General features: G+C 47.6%; 1 protein-coding gene across 1 annotated transcript; it reads left to right on the forward strand.

The window, feature by feature from the left end:
- Nucleotides 1-480: 480 nt before the first annotated feature.
- SLC7A3 (solute carrier family 7 member 3) lies at nt 481-10,393 on the forward strand. Its single transcript, XM_077307445.1, has 12 exons — nt 481-515; nt 877-1,286; nt 1,927-2,085; nt 2,391-2,571; nt 2,926-3,038; nt 3,621-3,843; nt 3,961-4,100; nt 4,192-4,294; nt 4,468-4,676; nt 5,048-5,214; nt 6,808-6,916; nt 9,056-10,393. Exons 1-12 carry the CDS (start codon nt 496-498, stop codon nt 9,184-9,186), a joined length of 1,965 nt encoding a protein of 654 aa, XP_077163560.1. The 5' UTR covers nt 481-495; the 3' UTR covers nt 9,187-10,393.
- Nucleotides 10,394-10,967: the final 574 nt, after the last annotated feature.

A 10,967-nucleotide genomic window follows, 5' to 3' on the forward strand; every position in this document is an offset into this window, starting at 1 on the left:
GCAAACACGGTTATCCTGAGATTTGCTTTGTGCTAATATTGGTGGACATCTGCAGCAGGCGTGAAGGTAATGTATAACTTCAACCCGTATGGTCCTAAGCTGTCCTCTTGCCACTTCTAAAGGCAAAATACTTTGAGCCGACATTGTCATGTGACTGTAGACAAAATCCCACCGCAGGCCTTCTTTGACACAAAGCCTCAGCTTGTCTGAAGCATTGTGTTCCATGATGGGAGTCTAGGTTTCTTTCTTTTCTTTTTTATGGTGGCACTGAACCAACACTAGACTTGGCAGATCAAGCCCCTAGACTGAGATTTGAAGTCTGAAATGCTTTGATTTGTGGGAGGCCCCTTAGTCAACTCTCCCAGTTTAGTAGGTCGTCTTTTGGGAACCTGGATTTCATGTTGTGCTTTGGAGCCAGTGTTACGAGTGTGTAGTACCACTACATTAGGCAGAGTGTTGCTTTGTTTCAGTCGCTGGGGGAGTACGGACAGGAAGATGCTGCTGCCTTCCCAGAGGTAGCTGGCTGGCTACTGCAGGAACAGAATGCTGGACTGGATGGGCTTTTGGTCTGCTCCAGCAGGGCTCTTCTTATGTCCTTGTGCTTGCTTCTGTACTCCTGACCCTTTGGCATCCTATCTTGCCCTGAAAGAGTATCCTAACCTCCACCATTTGAGAAAAAAAGGAGAGAAACTCCACCATGGGGATTCTGCAAGCTCTCTAAATCCCAAGCAATAGAAGGTCTCAAATTGGTGGAAATTGCATCAGCAACGCATTTGGGTTGCATCTGCTTGACCCCAGAGTCTTTGCTGCAGTCTAATTTTCCAACATCGCCTTTGTGCATTACTGCCTCTCATGCTGTAAAATGTTCTCTTCTAGATACCTCGAGGAAAGTATGGCCTTGCATCTGAGTAGCAAGATGCTGGAAAAAAACATGAAGAACTTTGGCAAGAAACTGATCCGGCGACGTGTGGTTGACTTTAGCTTGGAAGAGACCCGTTTTGCCCGCTGCCTCTCCACCTTGGACCTGATAGCTCTGGGCGTGGGCAGCACCCTTGGGGCCGGTGTCTATGTCTTGGCCGGAGAAGTGGCCATGGAGGAAGCCGGCCCTTCCATTGTGCTCTGTTTCTTCATTGCCGCTGTCTCGTCAGTTTTGGCTGGGCTGTGCTATGCTGAGTTTGGGGCCAGAGTTCCAAAGGCCGGTTCTGCCTACCTCTACAGCTTTGTGACAGTTGGGGAGATCTGGGCCTTCACTACAGGATGGAACCTCATCCTCTCTTATGTGATAGGTATGTGCCATTGGATTGAGAGTGGGAGATGGAAGAACTTCTGGTTTGTTTGTTTTTCTAGATCAGGATGGCAGTGTGTGTCCCTGACACAACCAGAGATTGTTTGCTGGTTGGTGCTGAAGATACATCATTGTTGTGTTTTCCTCTCCTTGAACTGGGGATTTTATAACTCCACAATCCAGTCATTGCTACTTGAGACAGTACACAAATATTTTGAACAATTATACCCCATCCATTTGTTTAATTTGCTTCACTTATGCCCAACCTTCTTCCCCAGTTGGGATTCAAAGAAACTTACTCCTTCATTTTATCTTCACAACAGACCTGTGAGGGAGGTTAGACTGAGAGTATATAACTGGCCCACAGTTACCCAGCAGAATCTGAAGCTGGATCTTCTGGATCCTTGTCCAACAGTATAACAGTTACTCCATCCTGGCTCTTGATCATCACAATTCCTTACATCCAAAAAGGGAGAAGGGGGTTATTTAGAGGTTTTGTTTTTAAATGGTGATTTAAAAATTATGATTTGTGAGCTACTGAGCCATGAGGAATGGCAAAATGTAAATTTTTAATTAATATATATACACAAACTTATTGTTCATATTCTTGGATTAATGAAGGATTCTTTTTTGATTATCAGGTACAGCAAGTGTTGCTCGTGCCTGGAGCTCTGCCTTTGACAACATCATCGGCAATCACATCTCCACTTTCTTCCGGAACAGCACTGCCCTGCACATGGAGAATGTGCTGGCTGAGTATCCTGACTTCTTTGCTCTGTTCCTGGTGTTGCTGCTCACAGGTAGGATGTCCTTAAAGTGGCAAATCTGTCCTCCTTTGCAAAAACCTACAGGTTACAGAACTTAAGCAGAGCCAGACTTCCCTTGAAATGGTCTGTTCAGTGCCTGGGCCAGCCCCAAGGCCTGTGAAACTAATCATAAAAGTAAATCCAACTAGCCAGCCCTGGCATCTGGGACCAGCTTTCCAGAGAAACGGGAAGGGATCTTCAAGGAGCACTTCAAGGAGGGCTCCAGCACCACTTGGGGTTAGAGGAGCTGGTATTGTCCTCCGCCCTCTCCCAGATCCTCTTGCATCTTCTCTCCACAGGCTTGCTTGCATTTGGTGTGAGTGAATCTGCACTAGTGAACAAAATATTTACTGCGATCAACCTGCTGGTCCTCAGCTTTGTCATCATCTCTGGTTTTGTGAAGGGGGATGTCAAGAACTGGAATGTGTCTGAGGAGTATTATGAGAACCGGTCACAAGAAGCTCTGGAGTCTGGAATAAAGTAAGAAGACACCATTCAGTTGCCTGTCTTGCTGTTCCAAACTGATTCCTCTAATTAATCTGTGGAGCAGAGCAACCAGAAACTTGTTACCTGGGGATTAATATCTGACTCCTCTGGGCAGCCCTGACTTTGTTACCAAGTTTTTAAAAAGTTGCTGCATTCGCAGTAAAAGGGGGGGCAATACACTGATGAAGAAAGGGAAAGCAGCAGAGCTGGAGGGGATACTTGTCAAACAGCCATTTCACATTTGTATCGACCCCCTGTGTAGAGGAGATGACCTCTCATTGGCTGCTTGGCTCCTCTGAGTGTGGCTTGGAGGCCTTCCCTCTCCTCCTCCTTCCTTCTGTCTTTCAGGGCTGGCAAGTTTGGTTCAGGTGGCTTTTTCCCCTTTGGCTTTGAAGGGGTCCTCTCTGGTGCTGCAACTTGTTTCTATGCCTTTGTTGGATTTGACTGCATTGCAACAACAGGTAAGGCGATAGCAGGGGGAAAGGAACGGCAGGGGGGACTCTGCTTCTGTGCCCTCTTTCCCCTCCCCTTTGCCACAGAGCACTTGGGTGGGTATTTAGGCAGGGAGAGGACATTCCATGCTGCGTGGCTGGGCACGGGGGCTGTGTAGGCAAGCACATTCACATGGTATCCCTGCTCAGCCTGGGACTGGGAGCGTGCTGGCTGCTGTTCCGTGCCTGTTATATTCCTTATGGAAAGCATATTCCTGTGGTCTGGGAAATGAGTCATTAGCTGTGCAACCCGGTGACACAGATGGCTGCTTTGCCTGGGAGCTCTGAGGTCTCCTTTGCACAGAACAGTTCTCATGCACAGTGACAGTCAACTGCCCGGGTAATAGATTCACAGTACAAAATAATAACTACAATACATTAAAAAAAAACCCTGCTCTGTTCATATTTAAAAGAAAATCTGAATTTCCTGCCCAGATTGCCAGGTTTTGAATTAGGGTTGGTCAAGTCCTTTCCTGTCTTGGCCATTGCATGGGTGTGCTGATTTCACTGGGATCTCACCCTAGTCATTCTCATCTGCCTTCCTGTCCTTAGGTGAGGAGGCTCGTAACCCCCAGCGCTCTATCCCCATCGGCATCATTGTCTCCCTTCTCATCTGCTTTGTGGCCTACTTCGGAGTTTCTGCTGCCTTGACACTCATGGTGCCCTACTTCTTGGTGAACAAGGAGAGCCCCCTGCCTGAGGCCTTCAAGGACGTGGGGTGGGAGCCCGCCCGCTACGTTGTGGCCATTGGCTCACTCTGCGCCCTCAGTGCAAGGTAAGGACTGGGTGGGAGGTGGAGCCAGGCAGTGTGGGTGCTGCAGTTTGTGCTCTTGGCTACTCAAGATTCTTCCCGTGTCTAAGGGCTGACCATCTCTCCTCCTGCTCAATGCAGTTTGCTCGGCTCCATGTTCCCCATGCCACGAGTGATATATGCCATGGCCGAAGATGGACTCCTCTTTAGGTACCTGTCCCGGGTGCACAGTCGCACCAAGACTCCCTTGGTGGCCACAGTTGTGTCAGGCATCATTTCTGGTAAGGGGTATGGTGGTAAAAGGTTTCTTTCCTCTCCCCATATCCCACCAGTGGGTGAGGCTGAGTTTTAGTAATTTGTATTCTCTTGCAGCCCTGATGGCATTCCTCTTTGAGCTGAAGGACCTGGTGAACCTCATGTCAATTGGCACACTGTTGGCATACTCGTTGGTAGCAGTTTGTGTACTCATACTCAGGTGGGTGCCTAAGGTTTTTGAACATATAGGGGACTCAAAGCCATATCTAAACACTGCGATGGCCTAACCATTGTGGGGGGAGACAGAGGGTGCTGGATCTCTGAGACTGGTGGAGGCTCTTTTCCCATAAGTACTGATGATGGCGATCTTCATTCTTTTGCTTTTGCTTTTAGATACCAGCCTGAGATGATCTCTTCTAAGGACATGGAGATGCTGGAAGTGAATGGAAGTGAAGAGGAGAAGGTGATGATGAATGCGTCTGTCAGCAGTAATCAGACTATGATCAAAGAGGAGTTCACCTGGGCGAGCCTTTTCTGTCCTTCTGGGGAGATCCCAACTTGCAGTTCAGGACGCATTGTCTACATCAGCACCACAGCTGTCTGTAAGTCCTGGGGGGGGGGGGGCAGAGCTGAGTTGTTTTAGCTAACCAGGGATTTAAAGCTTATGTTGGAAGTCCTTTTAACAATGGCACTGAGATCAGAAGTGCTTCTAAAGTTCCAGCTAAGCTAAGTTGGGCAAGAAAATGCCCAGGTGCAGCTGGTCAACTAGGCACGTCAACATTCTGGGAGAGCCTTCTAGAGACCTGCAGGAGAATGGATCTAGCAGATCTGAAATGCCTCAAGCCAGTAGGCATCCTGATATTTTCTGTTAGAGAATTCCTGGGAAACATCATGGAGAGGTCATGCTAGAGCAAGATCATGGTCCTCCCTGCTTTCCCAATATAAAGTGGATGTTTCATTCTCTGCCTTGCAGCTGTTGTGATCACTGTCCTGTGTGGAATCCTGGCGCACGAGAGGGAAGCGCTCATGAAAGGCAACATTGGTTGGACTGTGGCGTGTGCACTTCTCCTAAGTATTCTGCTGGTTACCACCATCATCATCTGGAGGCAGCCGGAGAGCAAGAAGCGCCTCACTTTCAAGGTAAGAATCATGGCCAAAACGCTGAGCATCATTCTGGGACTGTATGTGGCAGAGATGAGTGATGCCTGGATTGGCCATGCTGCACTTCGCAGCTTTGGTGCTCAGCATTTGCAAAAGGAAATGATGACACTTCAGCTGTTGCTTCTGAATGGCTGGATCATTCCACGTAAATAGCAACCTTATTTCTGCCTTTCTCTGTCTCCCCCTCCAGTCTCCCCTTCCCACAATGCTTTTGTAGTCTGAATCCTCCCACAGAAACGGCCACATTTCTTTGTTGTTGTTGTTAGTTGCGAAGTCGTGTCCGACCCATCGCAACCCTATGGACAATGATCCTCCAGTCCTTCCTGTCTTCTACCATACCTCAAAGTCCATTTAAGTTTGCACCAACTGCTTCAGTGACTCCATCCAGCCACCTCATTCTCTGTCGTCCCCTTCTTCTTTTGCCCTCAATCGCTCCCAGCATTAGGCTCTTCTCCAGGGAGTCCTTCCTTCTCATGAGGTGGCCAAAGTATTTCAGTTTCATCTTCAGGATCTGGCCTTCTAAGGAGAAGTCAGGGCTGATCTCCTCTAGGACTGACCGGTTTGTTCGCCTTGCAGTCCAAGGCAGTGGTCCCCAACCTTTTTATCACCGGGGACCACTCAACGCCGGGGACCACTCAACGCCTTTTACTGAGGTCCCGGGGGGGGGGGGTAGTTTGCTCCTCTACTCTCAACCACTGCCCTAGCGCTCTCTGATCGCTATGGTAATGTTTAAACATCCCTTCAAAATAAGATACAGACACGCCACAACAATGAAGTGTGTTGTAAAGGGCTGGGGGGGATGAAGTAAAGGGCCGGGAGGGGGAGAGAAAGCGTCCTTTGGGGCCCACCTCCAATTAGTCGAAGGACCACATGTGGTCCACGGCCCACAGGTTGGGGATCGCTAGTCCAAGGGACTCGCAAGAGTCTTCTCCAGCACCAGAGTTCAAAGGCCTCAATTCTTTGACGCTCGGCCTTCCTTATGGTCCAACTTTCAGAGCCATACATTGCAGCTGGGAAGACCATAGCCTTGACTAGACACACTTTTGTTGTCTGAAACTCTGTCCATGAGGCTGGGTGTTCAATCCCAGCAGCTGGCTCAAGGTTGACTTAGCCTTCCATCCTTCCAAGGTTGGTAAAATGAGTACCCAGCTTGCTGGGAGGTAAAACGGTAATGACTGGGGAAGGCACTGGCAACCCCCCCCCCTGTATTGAGTCTGCCATGAAAACGCTAGAGGGCATCACCCCAAGGGTCATACATGATTCGGTGCTTGCACAGGGAATACCTTTACCTTTAATGAAACTGGCAGATGTCAGTTTCCCTTCCAGTTCCAAAGGGGAAACATCTGTGGCATACCAGGTATTGGTGCTGCAGGCATGCTAAAAGCTAGTCTGTGCACTATATTTAAACTCTTTCCCTGATATGTTTTTTCTTTGAAAAGCCCAAAAAAATTCACTGGAATTCAGTCTCATTTTACATCTGACTACAAATCTTGTGAGAGAATTACAGTTTCTTAGAATCTTGAGAAACACTGACATCCACACTTGCCTTGGGGGCTGTCTTTTCTTTTCCAGGTGCCTGCCCTGCCGGTGCTTCCTCTGTTCAGTATCTTTGTGAATGTCTATCTCATGATGCAATTGGATGCTGGCACCTGGGCCCGCTTTGCCGTCTGGATGACCATAGGTATGATTCTAAAAGAATCGTGGAGCCAGATTTGCTTGAGGGGGAAGCTTTTCTATGTAGAAATGTTATCTGGGTTGGCATTTAAGTGTTCAGGTATCTGATGACCCAAGTGCACCTTGAACCTACAAACAAAGACTTGGAGTTTCAGGAGGCATCATTCAACCAAGCAGGAATGCAGAGAATAATACAAAGAAGATCCAGAGGGGAAATAATCTAGGATCAGTGTCAGCTGGAATGCTGATAGTAGCCATGGCTGTGGATATGGGGGGGGGGGGGGGCATAGAATACAAGAAACACAGGTCAGATTCTCCTGTGCTGAAAGAGAGATGGAGAAGTTCAGTTTCAGATGAAGTCAGAAGCAATCCTTTCTAATTAATACAGACAGAGGCTTCAAGTGGAGAGGAGGTTGCAACCAGAAGGGGCTTTCAGTGGTCCCCAACCTTTTTATCACCGGGGACCGGTCAACGCTTGACAATTTTACTGAGGCCTGGAGGTGGGGATAGTCTTTTGCCGAGGGACGCCTAAGTCCCTGCTCCACTTGTTTTCCCGCCGGTGCCCCTGACTTCCCACTGCCTGCTAGGGGCGCTGCCAGCAGCAGCTAAGCAGTGCCACGCCGAGGGGGAGCCCCAGCCATGGTGGCCACTGGAGAGCAATAAAGGTGAGCCAGCGGCAGAGTGGCAGGGCAGCCCCGAGGAGGAGGAGGAGGAGCCGTGGCCCGGTACCAACTAATCCACGGACCCGGATCGGTCTCCGGACTGGGGGTTGGGGACCACTGGGGGCTTTCATAGATGGATTTCCAAATATGTATACAGGCGGAGGGTTAGAGACAAGACAGGTATAGACTTTGGTAGTCAACTTCATCATTACCAGCAGACATCTTTGCAGCTAGGGATTGTCTTAGCCAATGGGTACATGGGACACGTGCCTTGGCAGCATGCATGGGGGAGGGTTTTGTGATTACCCACATCCTTGCCTCCTGATGAAGAGAAAAGAAGGAAGAGCAGGGACCTGGTGCCACTTCTAGTGAGGACAGAGCCTCCTTACCTGCCTCCAATAAGTAAGGAACACCACTTGCTTGATCCCAGTAGGACTTAGCCCCTGCAGGGAGGCAGTGGCTCTTGGGTCCCATCCTGGACCTAGAATCACTAAGTGCCCATAGTTGTGTGTGCGTGGAGGAGTATTTGTCCTTTTGCTATGAATGAATGAATGAATGAATGAATGAATGAATGAATGAATGAATGAATGAATGAATGAATGAGGCAGATCACAAATAATTATTCCCAAAGGCACCCTGATGATTATTCTAAGCAATTATGTCCATTCAGCAGAGCTGGTGGCTACTTACTGGGTTAGTTTTGCTTGGGATTTGTCACTCTTTACCTTTTTGTGTGTTTGCATCTATGCTCTCTAGTCATGGTTTCTTCATGGTTAAAATTAGATCATATGAAGCTGCCTTTTCTTCTGCCCCCTTTTCCTCTTTTACCCTAAAGAAAGACCAGGTTAGGTCTTGTAGGGAAATCCTGTGACCCACATGTAGACAACGGCTTGCCAGTATTTTCTGAGTTTTGGCATTAAAAATTAGCGGGTTACAGGCCAAGAGATAGGGACTGATGTAAAAAAAAAAAGTCATGGCAACAGGCCTCCAGTTCAAATCTTCAATTCACCTCCAACCGAAGTAACTTCTGCAGCAAGAGCTGAATGAAAGCTGCTACTAGTCAGAGGCGATACTTTGAAGCTAGGTGGGTGCTAGGCAGCTAATATTAGAACTTGGGGGGTTTACCTTTAGCATTTAATCAAAGTAGTTAAACATTACTATTACAGTGATTGAAAACTACATCCTGCAAGTCTAACTACTGACTTTCATCAGTGCCTGTCTATCACACTGTTTCTCTGAGGAGTCCCAGGAACTCTTCCCCATTCCTTTTATCATCACTGTAAGGTCTGTGGGCATAGCTTAGGCAGAGCCAGTGACTGAGCTGAGATCACCCAGCACGTTTCATGGCTAACTGGGGATTTGAACTTAGGTCCTACCCAGTCCTGGGCTAGAACACTAACCACTACACCACTCTGACTCTTCAGTGCAAAGCAATCTAGCAGCTATCAACACATGAAATAAAAGTATGTTTGTAATCCGTGCAGGTTTTGCCATCTACTTCGGTTACGGGATCCGGCACAGCATAGAAGCACAGACCACTCAACAGTCACAGTTGACAACAAACAAGCCTCTGAATTCTGCTGGCTCTGACCCGAGTCCAGATACAGCTATCTGAGAGAAGGAAGTGATGATTCTCCACGTCCCCTGCCTTTCCTACACCATAGTTGCCCTTCAGCTCTTGCCTGCCTCCTGTCCTTCCATATAACAAGCAGGAGAAGGAAAGATCCTGGGCAGATTGTTCCCCCTTGTACCCGCAGTATTTCCAAGCAAGGTTATCCTGCAGAGGAGACAAGGCAAGCACCAACCTCAAGGGTGGGGAGAGCAGAGGCAAAGCACTGCACCACTCTTGCCCTTGGTAAAAACTGACAGGCAGGAAACTGCCATATACGCGATATCTGTATTTATTGTCTGGCTGTGCTGGCTAGAAGTTGCCTTTCTTTTGTGTAAGAAGCACGTGTGCAAGGTGGCTGGAGGTTACAAAAATGGGTCTCAGTGCTCTTTGTAAATCTTTGCTTTCCTTTTTACTTTTTTGAGCAGATTTTTTTATCAGATGTATTGATGGTTTATAGGATTAAAAATCTAAAGAACCTTTTAAAAAAAAAAACAAGGGAGGCTGATCAGTCTGACTGCCAACATACTGTGCCAATTAAGATTCTCTACTACATAGTGATAGTTCCTTAGGAATAATAGCTATTGTGGTGGTCCCAGATTTCAGCTACGGTTTCCATTACACTCAGGCTGTTGGAGAATCCAGCACCAATGGTTCTTCCCATTCCAACCCATCCTGTCTTGCTTGAATGGCAGCAGCTGATTGGAATCCTGCGGTAGCTCTTAGTATCCAGTGCCCATCTCTATTCCTGTGGGTAGGCCCTCTTTTAGCTAGAGTTCACACTGGTAAACTACTCAGTGTATATAGAGGTGATAACTCTTCCACGGCCTGAAACTGAGCATTATGTGAACCAGACACTTGCTTTTTCTGTAGCTCTGTAGTGTTTCCAACTGTTGTGTGCTGTATGGTGTTTAATAACAAGGCCTGTGCCTGCTTGAAATGTCATATGCAACAGCCTGCTTCTCTTTGCCAAAGCCATTTACTTGAAGTATTGCTAACTGTACAAGTTGAAGCACCCTTCCAAAATTGTTTGTCATTTGGAGGAAAGATATCAACAGAGTGTGGAAGCTCTGCCTAATTCCCCTACCTCCTGACTACCATTTATCTGTCTCATGCTTTCAGGCTTATGTTCAGCCTTAAAACCAAGAACTTGTCTGCGTTGGATCGTGATTATTTTTAATCTAGATATTCTCAATACAGAATTCTACACGAACGTTTGGAAATGTGTGATGTTGATTTCAGGAGCAGAGGCAGCCCTGAGTTATGGCTCCGTTCGTCTTAATGTAGATCTGTGGGGCAACCGGATGCACAGCCACTTGGCATCTGTGATGTGTCAGCAATCTGGGTCAGATGGTTCCTTTTTTTAGGCAGGTATATTCTGTTACAGGAAGACTTCCTCAGCACAACAGAGGCTTAAGAAATCTTCCCTGTAAAAGCATGCACCATTTATGTTCCTGTGTACTTGAGACACTGCATATTTCTGTGGTGGCACAAATATCTAGACCATCTTAATAGTAGGAGCCAGGCAGGCTTGTTCCGTTGCTAATTCACAGAGCCTTGAAGTGGCTGTCTAGTGCATTCAACATTCTTAATCCTAATTACAGCCCATCAGTGGCGGCCTTTCATGACTGTCATCTGAAAGGAAGCAGCTTCAAGAAAGATGAAAATGGATAAGGTCCCCTCCCCCACCCCACCTCCCAGCCACTTAAACTTTTCCTTAGTGGTGGAATTCTACACCCAGGTACTTCAAAGAAATAGTTACAGACAGACCACTCTGCCCTTTAAAG

The sequence above is a fragment of the Paroedura picta genome, chromosome 13 (assembly GCF_049243985.1).
Source record: "Paroedura picta isolate Pp20150507F chromosome 13, Ppicta_v3.0, whole genome shotgun sequence".
Taxonomy (NCBI): domain Eukaryota; kingdom Metazoa; phylum Chordata; class Lepidosauria; order Squamata; family Gekkonidae; genus Paroedura; species Paroedura picta.

Coding starts and splice junctions, on each gene's coding strand:
- SLC7A3 (XM_077307445.1), top strand. CDS start 496: ATGCTGCTGCCTTCCCAGAG. Junction 2,086..2,390: donor CCTGGTGTTGCTGCTCACAG/GTAGGATGTCCT, acceptor TTCTCTCCACAG/GCTTGCTTGCATTTGGTGTG. Junction 4,295..4,467: donor GTTTGTGTACTCATACTCAG/GTGGGTGCCTAA, acceptor TTTTGCTTTTAG/ATACCAGCCTGAGATGATCT.